This window comes from Ooceraea biroi, chromosome 10 (genome assembly GCF_003672135.1).
Source record: "Ooceraea biroi isolate clonal line C1 chromosome 10, Obir_v5.4, whole genome shotgun sequence".
NCBI classification, from domain to species: Eukaryota; Metazoa; Arthropoda; class Insecta; order Hymenoptera; family Formicidae; genus Ooceraea; species Ooceraea biroi.
This window is the reverse complement of record NC_039515.1, coordinates 4,533,781-4,552,617: the sequence shown is the minus strand read 5'-3', so window position 1 is coordinate 4,552,617 and position 18,837 is coordinate 4,533,781. Positions and strand designations below refer to the sequence as shown.

The 18,837-nt window shown below is 45.4% G+C and overlaps 1 protein-coding gene across 2 annotated transcripts in view; it reads right to left on the bottom strand.

Moving 5' to 3' along the window:
• LOC105278232 (zinc finger protein 704) overlaps nt 1-18,837 on the bottom strand; it is a 96,329-nt gene that overhangs the window by 58,337 nt on the left and 19,155 nt on the right. The window contains exon 2 of one of the 2 annotated variants that reach the window (XM_011337177.3): nt 4,013-4,108. The exons of the other annotated variant lie outside the window; for it this stretch is intronic. Coding sequence (XP_011335479.1) covers nt 4,013-4,108 — 96 coding nt within the window. The remainder of the gene's footprint in view (nt 1-4,012; nt 4,109-18,837) is intronic. 2 annotated transcript variants of the gene reach the window in all.

Here is an 18,837-nt window from a genome sequence, read left to right as displayed (position 1 = left end):
AGTATCGCTATTGCTATTGCCATCAATTACATCTTGATAGTATCATAAAGATAGTACCATGCTCCTCTTCTATGGATATCTTTGGCATAAAAGTATAATGACAATTAAGAGTGTTTTAATATACTCACGGTAATGATACCGATAATAATGTTGGAGTAACAGCAGCACTAATTAAATACTGTTAGTGTGTAATAATACTAAATATTAGTGATAATAACTATTATATTCCCATTCCAAGATTGATGTTTCTGAACATATAAGAGAATTTGAGGGAGGATCGAGCAAGTAGCGTTCAGCGCACAGTGGGCTAAACTCGAAAAAAGCTGGCCAAACGTAATAACTCGAAAACATGACGTTTTAGAAAAAAATGTTTCAAATAAAAGTTATAGGGTTTTAAATCAGGTATTAGATAATAATACTAATATGACCTTGTATAGCGTTGCCAAGGTCACGCAAAGGTCACCTTGAATTTTTTAAATGGGAACCTCCAGTTTTCATTAGATATTTTTGTAGCTTATCTCAAGAGCTTTTCAGAACACTATAACAAAGTATTTATCCGTTAAATACTTCGAAGTTATGAAGCTTGAAAGTTACAGTCGCTACCGCGCCGCGTCGTACGTTTCGCGGCATTTAAAAATTTCACGGTGATCTGTACATGATCTTGACAACACTATCAAGGTCATACTGGTATTGCTATGTAATGCTTCACTTAAAAACCTACAACTTTCATTTCAAACATTTTTTACCAAAACGTCAAATTTTCGAGTTATTACGATATGAAAATTAAAATGAAACATCCTGTATATAACGCAAAGGTGTGCGTTGGTGTGCACAATTCAAACGGAAATACTTAGTTTGAATCCTACACAAGATGATAAAACAAGAATCCCAAACAGCCTTTTACAGCTATTTAAAAAAAATGATATTGAACTTTACTTCTTTCTTATATTTTAAAAAACCAAAAACTTAGATTAACACAAATTGATGAACAAACATTTTTAATGGTTATAACTGTTTGGGAAAAGAGTTTCAATTCTATTTATAGAGTAAAAAGCAAAATTACTTGCATCCGCATACAAGAATGTAAGCTATAGCCTCTATACTCATTCATAATTCGTTTTTCGGAACATTAACGCGTTGCCTCCTATTAATTGTTGATTAATGGGAAGGAAATTTTTCCTACGAAATTCTATTCACATTTTTGAAAATACTGATATCCATGAATCAAAAAAGGTCGAAATGCACAGATTTCCAAGAGTTGAAAAAATTCGACTTTTGGCCAGCTTTTTTCGATTCTAGCCCACTGTGCAACGGTATAAATCTCGCACGAGGGTATCTGTGCCATCGCGCTTAGTCGGCGGTAAGTAACGTGGGCCAACGTTTTCTCGGGGAATCCCGACCCGGGATTCCAACGAAAACGCACGGCCGTTCTTCGATGGCTCCAGGCAACAATCTCCCGAGCCAGCTACGCTCAGCTCCGATCATCGGCGAAAGAGCGAAAGGCGCGCGATGTGCGTCGCAGGAATTCATCTGACGCACATGCAGCCGATCCGCCCGGTGACGTGCTTCCTCTCGAATTGCGCCGATTTCGCCGAGGTATCAGCGAGACGTCAAGCGCGACGCTTCTCAAGCATCTCCGAGAGCAACCGAGAAGTCTACGTAACGCAAAGTAGGCTACTTTTTCGTATGCAGAAACGAATTCGCGCTGTATGCGGAAGATAGGAGCATCAAAGTGACACGTACCTCACGCGCATCCATTCCTTGATCCGCGGTTTCTCACGTGGCTCACGTTCGCACATTCTCGAAAATCTCGGCGAGTGTTATCCAGCGTACTTAAGAGAGATTTCGTTGATTTGTGTAATCGATAATCTCGTGAAATATAATATCGCAAATCTACGTTGCGTAATTCGAATCCGTTCGAGGAGATATCTCGTAAATCGCGGATAATAAATCGTACCCCTGCGACGCGGAAGATCACGAGGCTGTTTCCTTATTGATTTCGTCGCAGCTATTAACACCTTCGCTACTTCATCAATCTTATTTTTATCTTGCCTATAAGGAACCGTTATTAATGCTTCCTTAATTCGCGGAATGACACATACAGTCTTCATATTAAAATGACCATTTCTTTGTTATCGATGAAATTATTGAGTTTAATGATCCCACGTGATTATCGCATTTAACATACGTATTTACGACACGTGATTTACGCGGCGAGTGTAATAGCATGTTTCGCTGTATACCCTCGCCGTAACCCATTACTTAATTACTTCTTCGAACCGACGAGCATGCAGCATGGGATTCCCTGACGGCTTTAATTCCTGCATCGAAATATCCATCATGGCGACTGTGGCACATACTAATTTGACGCAATCAAGATTGCCTCGCGATTAATTAACCGCCGCGAGTTGCCGTTCGCCGTTCACTTTCCCGTAACGTGGAAGCGCACGCGTAAAGCCCGAGTAGCCTTACGGAACGCTCGCTCGCGTACATGCGACTTGTCAAATTCGATTAACGGTGCGTTGCCAATAAACAAAATCGCCAATCAGGCGTTTCGATAAGGAGGATTCCACGTGTGCACACAGTGGCTTAAACACGTAAATTAATTCTCGGTATCGCGTTTCCTCGGCGTAAACGCATCGAATGCGCTAGCGCCTCCGGCTAACTCCGACGCGGGGATGGAAAACTCAATTAATTCCGGCGGAGATCTGCGGAGAGTTACGCTGCGTACGTGAACTCGAATGACGTAGCGAGATGCGAGTTACGCGCAAGTGCGATTCGTCGTGCAAATATGACGTTCACGAAATGTCACGCGCGTTCCGCCCACCTCTCCGCGTGACCCGACTGCGACCACTATCATCCATGTGCGCGAATCGCGGTCGACAAGAGTCTTAATTACGATTTAGTACGACAAAGTGACAAAGTGAGTTAGGCAGGGATAGTAGAGATGCAGGTTTTGCATTTAGCTGGGGAAGAACGGTGGGAGGAAGTATTCGTCGCGTTTAAAACGTACATTGACGCCGGTACGTTTCTCATATTCTATATATTGTCATCAGCTGTCGAAATGCGACATGTCAACGGCGTTATTCGATATTCGGCTTATCCACGCGACGTTTGAGCGCTACGTGAAATCGCAGGAGGACCTCCTCGACCAACTTTCGCGCATTTCACAACCTCGGAAGCTGAATTCGATACCGTTCGATCGCGAGCAGCACCGCAAACAGAATAAAAAGCGTTCCCTTTTGTAATCATATTCTTCACGCGAATATTCATTTCGCCGTTATTTTGCGATTTACTCACAGCGTACACCCTCCGGCAGCGTGTTAATCGCGAAACTGCTGTATACCGCACTTCTCTTATATCTCACCTTATCGTTAGCATAATAATAATGACAGGGCGTTATTTCGAGCCACCACTTCATTCTAATGAAACATTATACACTCATGTTCCGTCATTTCCGTGTCATCGAGCACGGAATCATCAATTAAAAGGAAAGCTCAGCAGAAAAGTTCCCAGAGACAAAATGCGAAACCCGCGCGATCGAGATGGTAACCCAACGTCATCGTACCGGATTCGCCATTGAGGGCGTGCGCACGCGACTGCTCCGTGTCGTTTTTCCGGTTGAACCCTCTACCCTCCACGGCCGGACTCAAAGGTCAGGGGAGACGGAGGGAAAGTACAAAGGTCGCCCCCGGCGACCATGGATTGATCCAGCGTACGGACGAGCGGTAAACGATGGTGACGACGATGACAGGTGAAGGTGGATGAGGAACGTCGAAGAGGAGGTGAAGGAAGTCCGGCTCGCGTAGCCGCCACGCTTGCTGACTGCTGCGCAAGCCACGTGCTTGTGTGCACTCGAGCACACTTTCACCGCGGCCACTTTCGAATTTCTTCCCTCCGTCCGTCCACCCGCTCGCGGCCGCTCGTTCTTTTTCCCGATATCGCGCTCGATGCGCATCGCAATGCCGTTTTTATATCCTTCCCGGGAAGGAACGCGAGTCGACGACCTTACCTTCGCTCCTCGTCTAAACTCGTGCATCCGTCGCCGTTTCCTCCTTACACTCCCGTCCATGTGTTGGCGTCGTTCGTACGGTCCGCGCGTACACGTCTGAAAAAACATCGTTGCGCAATATGCGTGCGTTAGATAACGGTGCAAGTTCCCGGTGACATCATCGGCACGACCGCGGAATTTTGACCGCAAAAAACATCTATTCCCCGGCATTGTGCTTTAGCTTATATCGGAAATTCAGACTCCCACGAGGACTGCAGCGGGTAATTAATCGGCGCGTCTTCGTCGTCACGAACAGACGTAAGAGCCACTCTTTTTTTATAACATCGAGCGAAAATTATTAGTTTTCATTTGATATTTTTATCTTCCAAAACTACATTTATCCCCGTGTACAGAGATTACAATAATTTCTCCGAACGCGTTCTGTATTTCTGTATTTCAAGTCGCGATAAGTATGCGCGCAACGCGTGCGCAAGAGAGTGCATCCGTGCATAGCGCAACGGTGAAGTCGAAAGTGCCAAGAGCCGGCTGCTTCGTGTCGGTGGAAGCGAGCGCAAGTCGGCGAAATTCAGTTCGCGACCGTCGTGCGCAACAATTAGGACGGCACCGGAGGCATTCCCCGCGACGGGATTGCTTTCGTTCGACGACACGACCGAGACGCAACGGTCGGAGATGCCGCGCGAGGTAGTGGGAGCTTGCGAAACGCCACGCCGGGTGAAAGTGCATTCGCTTCATTTCACAAGTGCTCCTAAAGCGCGCGGCACAACGGGGGTTTATGCTCGCCGGCGAGGAGTTTCGCTACACCGGGTGTTTTGCAATGACAATATCGCTTCGCGCGAGCAACGGGAATTTAGCCGAGCGATAAAACGCACCGGGATCAATTCAGCGGAGCTGCCAAGCAGAACGCTCTTAGGCCGAACGTGTGTTCAATTCTGTTTCAATTTGACGACTGATATCTCTTGTGGTCGCCGCGTCCTAAACGCGCAATTACATCTCTCAGAGATGCGGACATTCCAAGCAGAAAGAGCTTGCCGGATCTTTCTTGGAAAGCGCATACCTCTTTGTATCATTCTACTTTCTACGGCTCGAACGGAAATTTTACGGCTTAATTCTTTTTATTGTGACAGTAGCGAGAAATAGCATTCAACAGGTTGAGCTGGCTGGCTACGCTGACACGAGTACATTTATCGCGCGTTTAACTTCAATGGGATCCTCCTCGTGATTTTATTCGGTTAATATGAAAATGTGATTTAATATCAACGAAAGAGATGGTTAATATGTTTAGCGCTGAGGGCGCGATGAGATCAGGAATCGAACAGCAACCGCACAAGAAACGTATCGGACGAGACAATTTAACTGGATTCATTGACTGATTCTTCTTCGCATTAATGAAATCTTCATTAGATGAAATTAAATTACTGAAACTACGAACTATCGTAAGGTTTTATGATCACGAATAAATGGCGAGCAGTCGAGTTAATCCAACCCGTTTAACCGGATATTTGACGTATTACCTTTCGCCGTTATTAACCTACTAGGTCCTGTTGCATCGCCATACATCAACTACACTCATGAATTATTACGCTTTATCGTGGTTTGGCCGCTCGCGAATTCCAATGTCCATCCACGCAGAATGCGAACGTATTCGTACAGCAAACCTGCCGAATATGCGTTTTATTCGCTGATGAATTTCCCTATAGTTGCCTCACTTGTGATCGTTATTGCAAAATATTCTTCACGACGATCGCCCATTTCATTTGGAACGAACGCTGCGAGATTCGTTCCGATTTTTAATTAAAGGTCGTATCTCTCTCCCTCCGGCCCCCCGTCAAGTTCCGGCACGTGTATCGCTGGTATCCTTCGAGATTGCATTCCCACTCTTCTGGCGCACCGGTGTACCAATTTCGAGGCAACGTTCGATCGTGTTTGCCTAACAGAGGTTTCATTGCGGAACACCTGCGAAACCAGGCAACGTGCGAACGAAAGGCCGGTGCCGCGACCCCCTGCCTTCCCGTCTCTCTCTCTTTTATGGTGACGCGAGGTAAATCGCGAGGTTAATCCGAAGGAATGTGTACGCACGCGGAACTGAATCGTCGTCGTTAACGAAGCAGTCGAGGACGTTCCAGGTTTGGTCGTACGAACTGTGCATGTCCATCGCAAAACAGGGAAAGAAAAGACCGCATTCCATCAAAACAATGATAACTGTAAATTGGAGCTCGACGGACGAAACTCGTCTGTACAGAACCGCGGAGCGATCGAGCGAGCTTCAAACGTATAAACGCTTCCACGACAAAATCATTCCAATAGTGCATTCGTGAGCATTAGCCACGATAGAAAGCGAATGTCCAGTTGCCTTTACCCATTACTATTGCCATTGCTTCCGCGCAGCGTATCGTACGTTCACACATTAATTAACGGGACGTTAATTAACGTTCACGCGAGAGTACTAATTTTTCGAGCAAGCATCTTCGCACGCTACACCGACGCTACGCGTAACGCAAACGGAACCTCCAATGTTCGTTCGTATTAACAGGATGCTATTAGTAACGCTTAGTCGATGACAAAGAGACCGCGGATAATTATAACTGTTTCCGCGAGCGTAGATAGGTCAGGTAACTCGAAAGTACAATGACAGGAGCCGCCGGATGTTTCTTCACAATACCCGAAATGCGGCGTTCGATTTCACGGTACCGAACGCTATTACCGCTCAATGGCCTGTAAGAGGCGAAAAATAACTAGGAGACTGCCTTACATTTGAACTCGAACTATCCGGGATCCCTGGTTCACACGCCTAGCTCTTAGGCTGTACGGCCAATACTCCTACTGTTGTGATCAACTTGTTTTTTATTCTGATCCTCTATACGACCTGTCAGTCTCGACTGTCTTTCCAGATCTTACAGCTCGGCCAGCCTGACATTACATTCGTCCCCGAATGTCTCCAAATCGTCGGTTCACTCCACTTGAGTCCCTCCCAACATCCATTTTTGGTTCACTCTTCTGAGTCCCTCCCAACCTCCATGTTGGTTCACTCCTCTGAGTCCTTCCCAATCTCCATGTTGGTTCACTCCTCTGAGTCCGTCCCGACCTCCATGTTCAGGCTTCACTACCGGCCAGCTGCTTCTCAACTCCCTCCTCTCCGAGGGGTAGCGGATGAATCTCAACTGTCTTCGGGAGGTAGCGGATTTTATCCCACTTCTGAATTGTAAGAGGCGAAAAATAACTAGGAGACTGCCTTAGATTCGAGCTCGAACTCTCCGGGATCCCTGGTTCACACGCCTAGCTCTTAGACTGTACGGCCAATACTCCTACTGTTGTAATCAACTTGTTTTTTATTCTGATCCTCTATACGACCTGTCAGTCTCGACTGTCTTTCCAGATCTTACAGCTCGGCCAGCCTGACATTACATTCGTCCCCGAATGTCTCCAAATCGTCGGTTTACTCCACTTGAATCCCTCCCAACCTCCATTTTTGGTTCACTCTTCTGAGTCCCTCCCAACCTCCATGTTGGTTCACTCCTCTGAGTCCTTCCCAACCTCCATGTTGGTTCACTCCTCTGAGTCCTTCCCAACCTCCATGTTGGTTCACTCCTCTGAGTCCTTCCCAATCTCCATGTTGGTTCACTCCTCTGAGTCCGTCCCGACCTCCATGTTCAGGCTTCACTACCGGCCAGCTGCTTCTCAACTCCCTCCTCTCCGAGGGGTAGCGGATGAATCTCAACTGTCTTCGAGGGGTAGCGGATTTTATCCCACTTCTGAATTGTAAGAGGCGAAAAATAACTAGGAGACTGCCTTAGATTTGAACTCGAACTCTCCGGGATCCCTGGTTCACACGCCTAGGTCTTAGACTGTACGGCCAATACTCCTACTGTTGTGATCAACTTGTTTTCATTCCGATCCTCTATACGACCTGTCAGTCTCGACTGTCTTTCCAGATCTTACAGCTCGGCCAGCCTGACATTACATTCGTCCCCGAATGTCTCCAAATCGTCGGTTCACTCCACTTGAGTCCCTCCCAACATCCATTTTTGGTTCACTCTTCTGAGTCCCTCCCTACCTCCATGTTGGTTCACTCCTCTGAGTCCTTCCCAATCTCCATGTTGGTTCACTCCTCTGAGTCCGTCCCGACCTCCATGTTCAGGCTTCACTACCGGCCAGCTGCTTCTCAACTCCCTCCTCTCCGAGGGGTAGCGGATGAATCTCAACTGTCTTCGGGAGGTAGCGGATTTTATCCCACTTCTGAATTGTAAGAGGCGAAAAATAACTAGGAGACTGCCTTAGATTTGAACTCGAACTATCCGGGATCCCTGGTTCACACACCTAGCTCTTAGGCTGTACGGCCAATACTCCTACTGTTGTGATCAACTTGTTTTTTATTCTGATCCTCTATACGACCTGTCAGTCTCGACTGTCTTTCCAGATCTTACAGCTCGGCCAGCCTGACATTACATTCGTCCCCGAATGTCTCCAAATCGTCGGTTCACTCCACTTGAATCCCTCCCAACCTCCATTTTTGGTTCACTCTTCTGAGTTCCTCCCAACATCCATTTTTGGTTCACTCTTCTGAGTCCCTCCCAACCTCCATGTTGGTTCACTCCTCTGAGTCCTTCCCAATCTCCATGTTGGTTCACTCCTCTGAGTCCGTCCCGACCTCCATGTTCAGGCTTCACTACCGGCCAGCTGCTTCTCAACTCCCTCCTCTCCGAGGGGTAGCGGATGAATCTCAACTGTCTTCGAGGGGTAGCGGATTTTATCCCACTTCTGAATTGTAAGAGGCGAAAAATAACTAGGAGACTGCCTTAGATTCGAGCTCGAACTCTCCGGGATCCCTGGTTCACACGCCTAGCTCTTAGACTGTACGGCCAATACTCCTACTGTTGTGATCAACTTGTTTTCATTCCGATCCTCTATACGACCTGTCAGTCTCGACTGTCTTTCCAGATCTTACAGCTCGGCCAGCCTGACATTACATTCGTCCCCGAATGTCTCCAAATCGTCGGTTCACTCCACTTGAGTCCCTCCCAACATCCATTTTTGGTTCACTCTTCTGAGTCCCTCCCAACCTCCATGTTGGTTCACTCCTCTGAGTCCTTCCCAACCTCCATGTTGGTTCACTCCTCTGAGTCCTTCCCAACCTCCATGTTGGTTCACTCCTCTGAGTCCTTCCCAATCTCCATGTTGGTTCACTCCTCTGAGTCCGTCCCGACCTCCATGTTCAGGCTTCACTACCGGCCAGCTGCTTCTCAACTCCCTCCTCTCCGAGGGGTAGCGGATGAATCTCAACTGTCTTCGAGGGGTAGCGGATTTTATCCCACTTCTGAATTGTAAGAGGCGAAAAATAACTAGGAGACTGCCTTAGATTTGAACTCGAACTCTCCGGGATCCCTGGTTCACACGCCTAGGTCTTAGGCTGTACGACCAATACTCCTACTGTTGTGATCAACTTGTTTTCATTCCGATCCTCTATACGACCTGTCAGTCTCGACTATCTTTCCAGATCTTACAGGCCGTTCGCGGATACCATGTTGCGAGGACTTCGGGCATCCCGTAACGTATGACATCTAAGAAAGCCGGCGGGAAATTGACCACGTACACGAAGCCGTGACCCGAATCGAGGAATGCGCCGAGATTCGGTCGGCGTAACGGGACACCGATCAAATTTACCTCGTTGAATCGGCGAGCCCGATCGAGCCCAGTTGCACTTAGGTGGCTCGCGTGAGCCGCAACGAGAGGATAAGGGAGCGTTGTGACATTTCCTTTGTAATGTGCCTTTTTACGCGCGTGCCTTTATCTCCGCGCGGCACGCTTCTGACGTCACGGCTTTGTCTGAAAAGCGATCGCCACGCGACACGGGGAGGCGAGATCGCTCGGAGATCGACGGGTCAGATCTGCCTGTAACGTGTTACCTCATCGTGACGCTAGTTTACGTATTTGTGAAAGGATGTTATCTGCCCGGATCAGACTCCTTTTATTATGTTTCTGTCATAAATGAGGTTTGCAAGAAACCGGTTGACATTTTCTCCTTTAATAAGTGCTTTGACCGTTTAGTGGGAATTTCAATAGGTTGTTGATCATTTATGCAATATTCACTAGATTGAAAACGATTTTTCCCTCGTTAAGCGAAACGTCGTGTACGTATGTTTCTGAGCTGTGATTACGCCCAACTAAATTTACACCTGATTTATATCTTGCGTGAACGTATTCAAGCGTAACGTGCAAATTGATGCCGAAATGTTGGGTAAGCCTCACACGGCGTTCAGAGAATCATAACCTTTGTAACAGCATACGAAGAATAATAAGTCTAACGGCCATTTCTAATACTTCTCAAATTTCACGGTCCATAAATATCGAGAGTATGCATTTCCCTCCAGCTATTCGATCGTGAATCAGCTTCACCTTGCATAGTGCCCTAGCAATACTCGAGATGTATTTACGAAAAATAGTTAACGTACTTTATTACCTGCTTACGTGTATTCGCGCGCATCTCAGAAATACACTTTAGACGGCGTAAATAAATCATTTACGCCGCCTATATCGCACTTTGTTGAAACACGTTTCATCTGCCTGATGTATTTATTCCCGGTCATTATCGTCCAGAGATGTTGGTCAGAAAAACACAATGTATTTTTCGTAGGTCGCTGGAACTGCTATTCAGCTTGTCATATCGCACGGAGAATTTAAGGACAAAAATTGCGACGAAATACCGCGAAACGTCAGTGGCAATCGAGTTTGTTATCGCGGGAAGCGTTCTGGCTGCGTATCACATCCAGGTGTAGCAAAATCAGGTATACACTCGCGACGTGATGTTGGCGCATTTCTCATGACAGGCAGAAGTAATTTCGAAATCATTAGCTCATTATCTTTTCTACATATTGTGGATTAAACCGCCCGCAAGCATGGTTCCTACGTAAACGGAATCGTTCGTTGACGTCACGGGCGTACACACACGTCGCGTCGTTTATGCTCGGCGCTCGGTACCGGTGATAAAATTATGATGACGCGTCGGAAAGAGCTAATTGCGCGTGACGCCACGTCTCTGTCGGCTCACAAAAGATGAATTTAACAAACAGCGCCGATCCTCGCCTATCAGGAAAAGCCGCTTTTCTCCTTGAGTCTTCTAGTAGGTGGAAACTGTGCGCGACATCGGCCGTGATATCACGCTTACGGACACACGCTTTATTCGCAAGCCGCTGGATGCATTAACGGGCTTCGGCTTTTATTATAAATTTACTTCATCTCACGTTGGCGGACGCGCGGCCGAGTGACGTCAGAGCGCAAAAGGAAAGAGCTGTAGGTCGCCGAGGGAAAATCGTGACGGCGCGTTAGGAAAGGATCACGGCGTTCTCTGACGTCACAGCTTCGATCGCCCACGAGGACCGAGCAGCAGATCTCGCGAACAATGAGAACTTTTCTTCTGTGTAACCGAAGCTCTCGCAATGCGGCGTCATTCATGCCGTTGTATGCTTCATTTCTTGCATAACGCCTCCAAGGTTGTGCACAACGCAACTTGCTGCGCTTTATTTTTGCAATACCTTGAACTCCCGTCTATTGTTGTTGCATTAAAAAAGCTGATAACGACGACCGGTTTAAATGTTCCTTTGACGTATCCCCACCACGAGAACTTCACGCAAGTCTCACGTGAATCACGTGATTCGATGCAGTGCGTTACGTCATCGCGCGGTCTATTATCTATTCCTAATTAGAAAAGCGATATCCCGCAGAAAACTGTTATCGCTTTATCGACGAAACAAATTTTCATTCCGTTTTCAAGAATTTTTCAATGTTCGTTCATCATATTTGTCTTTTTCTAAGCGTATTTACTTTAAGCTAAATTTCTACTCGTACATGCACATATATTATATCTCCGTAAACCAAACTTTCGATCGTTCGAATGGTCGTCATTATAATGATAATGAACGTATATCCACTTAGGTAATTTAGTCATTTAGTAAAACAGGCGTTACGTCATCGAGAGAAGTCGATTACGCTGCAGTCGCATATAAATCGGGATTTTATGCGTTTTTACGATGTCCACCAGTTTTCGTTAATTGAATCCCGCATTAAAAATAAAAATGGAACCACTGGTAAGCACGAGGTGGGCGAACCTCGTGAAGCTTTTTTGAGGCTGCAAAGATGTCGAAGAGGTCTCGTTTATAAGGGTACCAGTTTGCAATCCGCCGGGCCAAATAGGGACCCGCAGCTCAAGGATGACCTTTGTCATTGTCGCGCCGAGTCATTGCGTGCCGATGAATCAGTTGCCCCTTCGATGCGCGTGTACCTTGTCATCAGTGACGATATCTTCTCGGCAGATAAGTCACGTTTTCCTTTGTTCTGCTCGACGATGCTTTGATTGATCAGAGTCCTCTTTAGCAGATCGCGAAAAAATTATTCCATAAACGAATCGCGATAACGGTTGCCGCAAAAGTGACTCCGATATACTCGGTTCGCGTTATTACGAGAACATAATTATTTTATAGATGCATCTCATTGTCAGCCTCGATATCACGGAAATATATGAGGTTACCGCGGGCAAGAAGAATTTCACTAATGATTTCTTAATTGCCGGAAATCGCTGCGGAGTTATCCGGGAGATAACGACTTTCTTACCCCCGTGGCACTGATTAGAATATAAACAGGAAGATAAGGTTAGCCGACCGTCGAAAAAAACTCATCTCGCATGCAGCTCTAAGATATTTACAACTATTTCTCTTTGGAATTCATATCCCGAAAAAGTTCGTGAAATTTCCGTCGTGCGAAAGAACGCATAAACATCACTCTTTATAATCACCCGGCAGATCTCAATCAAAGCCAAAAGTTAAGCAGACGTGACGTGACGGTCGGAGACGTCTTATCTGGGAAGCGACGCAGTAATCGAGACGAAATCTCGCGTGCAGATGCAAGGCGCATAGGCCAGGCGAGTCACGGATCGGCGTATTTCCCCCGAGATTTTCCACAGCAGGATGGACGCGAAAGCCACTAATTGCGGCCAGCGCGCACGGCGAATGACTTTCAGGAATCCCGGATTTCAGGACCCAGGGATGGAGCGTCGTATCTTACGCCGTGACACGGTTTGCATTAGACATCGTACCTCTCGTCGGCGAAGTCCTTCCATCACGTGCACGGGGAACATTCCGCGCGAATTTCCATCCGCGCCGAGATCGCCGGCAGCCATAAGCATCGCGCGCGCAGAAACTTATTCGCATAATGCAGTATAATACAACGTTCATTTATCACCTCATATCGCGCGAGAGGAGCGAAATCGAGAAACTGCCGTGATAATCGACCCCGCCAACGGGTCTCCGTAACGAGCCCGGGCTACGCGAAATAGCACGTCAGCGTCTCTCGCACGCGACGAGAACGAACGACGGAAGAAAGAAGGAATAATCGAATTCACCACGATCGAATCGCAAAGCGTCTAATTGCGTCTAATTGGCGCGCGTGCGCGTGAGCAGATTGCGAGACCCGCCGGCGGCGGCTTATCTAAAGGGGGCACGAACAACGCGAATCGGATCTGCTATCCTCGTCGCGCGCGACTCTCAAGGATTTCTTTGTTCCGTTGGATCGGCTCGATCCTCATCATTGTGCCGCGCCGCGCTGGCTTGCACTCGCTCACGGCGCAACTGCGTAATCGGGTTTCCACGTGCAGGCTGCACCTGAACGTGAGTAACGAGTAGACTACTAGGAAAGCGGCCACGCGAGAATCTAGAAACGACCGACCGGCGCGGCGGCGGCAGTACCGCCAATCGCGAGAAAGGACAAAGCCGCGGGCCGCGGCACGGCGAGCGCACAGCTTTGTTACGAGGTTGTTGCATCAAGGATCCCTCGCGAGAGACGGCGGGATCTCGCCGCTCTTTCTTGCGGTACACGCAAATGCAACACTCCGCCGACGACGGGGAGAAAGACAGCCCTGATGCCGCATCGTAACATCAAATCATTTTAATCGTGTCATCCCTAATGAACATCAGTCTAATCAATATCAAATTGTATTTTTTTCTTAAAAAAAAAGAGTCAATTGCGGGGAAATGTCTGACGCTGAGAATGTCATTCTCAGCATTGAGAAGGAAATGGAAACCAAAAGAGCAAACTTTGCGTTCAAAGGATGACTTACTGACGCATCCAAGCAAGTGAAAACGAAAACAGAATATTAGTGCAGACGCAGTATCATATTTTCCTAAACTAGCATTTACGCGATGATTCACTGTATTCCAGTGATCTTTGCCCTTTGCAGAATTTGAAATGCATGTTCCATCATTGATGCAAAATGATTAATCGATTTCGACGAATTCGGCAATGATATCCTACGCCCGGAAACACTTTGAGTTCGTAGCGATTAAAAATATAATCAAGAAGACATTGTTTCGACATGTTGTTTAAACGAATTACTTTTTTATCATTGCAATCGGTCATAGACCCCTTTTCGTTATCTTTCATCGATAATTTACGCTCGCGAATTTCCGCAATTACGGTACCGAAATAATTAGATATCCTTGTTGCTAAAAAATAAGGTATCTTCATCCTCTCGTTCAATTTATTTTCACATAGCGCAGGCAGCGATCACACAAGCTGATCTGCATGACTAATTACAATTTATCGGACATGACTTATTGCACGACCAAAACTAGACGGGTCTGCTGTGCGTAGGGGGAAACACCGTTTATCTTAAAGCAAACAAATACGCACACTATCCAATTTGGATATGCGGAACAACATTTACTCGATAAACGCTTCATTACTCAAGAGCGATAGTAAACGGGACTTTGACTCGATGTCTATTCAAACTATCTCGAGTTTGCGCCCGTTGATCGGCACTGTCAGTCATCAGAGACCTAACGACGTAAAATCCGGAAAGAGAGAGAGAACGCACCGTCGTGGAACGAATGCGCATTAAACGTTCGATAATATGCGTAAACACTTATCGGAATTTGTCACTTTGCCACGCGCGAATGGATATACGTATAACTCAAAGTGTGCGTGTTTTCTTCGTTTCTCGAGATATCAAAACGTTTTGTGAGAACACTGAATACAGTATCTTTTTTTACCAAAAAGAAAAATCCATTTTCTCGAAAAGTCATAGAAAAATATGCAACTGGTAGATATTCGATATACATACATACATATCAATTTCTTCGTTACGCCTAGTTTCAAGTTTGCTATCAAGATTAATGATTGCACTTTAGTAGTCAGTCAACAGATCAATCGATTTATATACATTACTTAACACCCTCAGAAAGGATTTCTGATAACAAGACGAAAAATATTCTTGACTAATTTAATCGTATTACAAGTATAACAAATATGAAAATAAAACAATTTTTAATTTAAATCAGTAATTTCTATTCTTCTCTCTCGAATTAAATAAGATCGTCTTACTGTCTTGAGACAAGAGTAACATATACACATTTATGCTTCTATATTCTTGTATGTAGAATAATTTGATATTAGCGCCACTTTATAGTAGGCTTTGTCGATGTCGACGCATCATTTTCTCACAGTCGCTCGTCGACTCGGCGCTTCTGCGTCCTTTATTCCGATAAAACGGCCAATATTTATGTGTTGCAATCGAAAATCGAGAAAGTGTTTCTGTTATTTATAATGAATAAGTGCAATACTCTACAAGAAATATTAAAAGATATGGAAATGTAAGTAAGTATATACAATATACTTACTTGAGAAATAAGATTCGGGATAAGACATTTCCATATCTTTTAATATTTCTTGTAGAGTATTGCACTTATTCATTGTAAATAACAGAAACACAGAAACACTTTCCCGATTGCAACACATAAATATTGGCCGTTTTGTGCAGATTCTACAAATTCTCTTAGAAGAATAGAATAAGATGTCTTTTAGATCTGACAATAGTCTGAAATCAAGAATATTTTGAACTTGCTACAAATTTGTATCTAAATCCTTCTGAGAAAATGAATGAGATAGCGCCAAGATTATTTGAATCTAGATTTTCGAATTTTCTATTCAAGATTAAAATATGCTTCTTTTCAATAATAAATATGATTGTCGCTATAGCGATCTTATTTTATGATAGATTAAAGAGTAATAGCATTAAGTCCAGAAATCTTTTCTGTGGGTGAACATTTGAATACCCGTCACATTCAGATCAACAAATATATTTATTTACTGCACACCATAATCGCGCTTAATGAATCGCACGTGTAAAGAAAACATCTCGCAAATGTGTGGAAACTTACTTCACCGACACGTCACACTGCGGCGATAGAGCGGTCAATTCGCGCGGATGCAATCGGACGCAAGCGGAACACCGCGTGCGTACTCGCGCTCCCGCGGCGGCGTTGGGAACGCCGATACGCACTCGACATAAGCATAATAAGAAACCGCGAACGGCAACAAGATACTCAGCGTTAACGTCATTCCTGTTTACTCGCGCTGCGTGTGCCGCGAGATTCATATCTGACAAACCGGTAAAGTACCCCGCTTGCTGCTCAACACACCGTCGCCAATACGCGTAAACAGATGTTCCTTCTTTTCTTCTCGCAACGTATTACCTCCCGCCGCGAGAATAGAAACTCTTATCTACGCCAATCGAGTGGCGTAACGCCGCCTGACACTGAAGTCTTCGAATCTTCAGCCGCTGCTCGCGGGCAATTACCTGATCGAGTTATTTTTAGACGCCTGTCGTTTATCGACGACTGAAATAGCGATCTCGATTTCCGGCTTCCTTCACGACGACGAGCGTCATGGAGGGATCCCTGCGTTTGATTTTCATTCGAACGTAGAGCTACGAAGCATGATTTCTTATCGCGCGCCTCGTCGCAGCTTGGAATCGTGTATCGTTGCATTCGATTCTGATAACATGCCAATGCCATGGTGCAATGTCTCGAAAGATCGATCATCCTGCGCGAGATAAGATCTAAACAAAGAATGTCCCAACGCGCAGAAAATAAAATGGAAATAATAAATCACGGCCTCTTTATTTTGAGCTAAAAGCGTTTAGTTGTCACGTTTCAGAATATTTGTTACAATTTAGTATATTTTATTATTTAATTTGTGCATATATCAATCTTTGTCAATTATTTTTATCAAATATTCATTAAGTTTATTTTGTGATTAAAGGGCGATATAAATCACAAAAATAAATTCCCGAATCTGATAATTTGATTTTCAGATTTATTTTGATACAGATACGAATAACTTTTTACGACAGGAGCACGCGGATACGTAGGAACATTAAATGAAAAAAGGGTTTTAACAGATACAAGAATGCAATTTCTCAGCATTTGCTTTTCACTCCGTCACTGTCACATCGGGGAAACGCACGACATCTTCGTATTCGTGACGACGTCTTATCTCAAGGAGATAAGACGTACGTTTTGATCGATGCTTCATAGACTATATAGATTGCTCGTGGCAAATCACCTGTTAATGTGTTCTCGGAACAACGAACAAAGAGATACATCGGGTGTCGGGATATTTCTTGGTCCCGAGCATTGATCGCGTGAAACGTTCTCTGAATTTTCTCTTCTTTCACTTTGTATAGAATACTTTCACTGTTTAGTGACGTACATGTTCAATAAAGTTATATAAAATAAAATACACGCAACTTACAAGAGGAGAAATAATTGAATGAAGATACAAGTAAAGCGAATAATAATAAGGATAAATAAAGATTACAATTTCGGACAAGGAGTTAATTAAAACCGCTCAATCGCAGAGTAATCAGCGTCTTATCGTCATTTCCGCGGCAAACATGGTAGCATCGTGTATCCTTATCAAATTGATTAATCCCGTCAACTGACACTGATGCAGCGATCGCGATAACGATCTCTGGACACTTTCCCCCTTGTCTTTATCAACTCCGCGGAGCGGCGTACGTCAAGGATTAATGCAACCACGCGGTTGAGCCACTTTCGAGTGTTTTGCCACTTCTGCCGGCTGTTTTCCAATTGTGCTCTGTTCACTACAGCGATTTCATAAACACGCCGGCAGGCCTCTGTATCTTCGCAACGTATCGTGATGCCATTGCGAGAGCGATCAGAGATCCGCGGAGAGCGGAGACTCGTATAGAAGTGAAAGTCCGGAATTCTGCGTGTATATTTACGTCGTTATTCCTCGCCAATGACAATTACAATTACGGAAAGGCCGGTAGTGGAAAGCGTCCTGACGACACCGGCCAGCTCGGTTCCTCTCCGGTAGACCTGGCGATCGGTGTCACTGTGTCGAGCTGCTACTGATGACGTCATATACTGCTGTTCGGTCCGCGAATCGACTTCCTTTTTCCCGTTCTCGCGAACCGCCACTGAATAAAGAACGGGCGATTGCCAGCTGGTCTACGGAATAACGTGCAAGCAAAAACTCGGCTAACCGAAAGCATTCATGACGTTCTTGTTCGGACCCGCCTCGCGACCGAAAAAGCGTAGATAATTTGCGCTGGACGAATGACCGGCGATAATGCAATAATCTTTTTTCGATTGGTTCGATTAATCAATAACAAAAAACGTGTTCGCGACTTCCGCGAGAATCCTGCTTCCCAGTGTGTCGGAGATTTTAATCGAAATAAATCGTGGACAGTGGAGACGAAAATTAATAAATAATAAAATGAACACATACATATAAATTACAGCTGCGAAGCAAATATGCAGCGCAAATAAAGATTGCTAAAAGTTCAAACGTAGATATCAATACGTGAGAAGTAATCCATTCGCGATAATTGATACGAATACGAATTATTATACTTTAATAAAGCGATAATAAGCGGACGACCATGCGATGGCGAGTATCTCCTGGGGAGAGACAGAAATTCCGCGTGTTATCTGCATATATCGCGGAACGAGATTCTTCTACGGGTGACGCTCGCT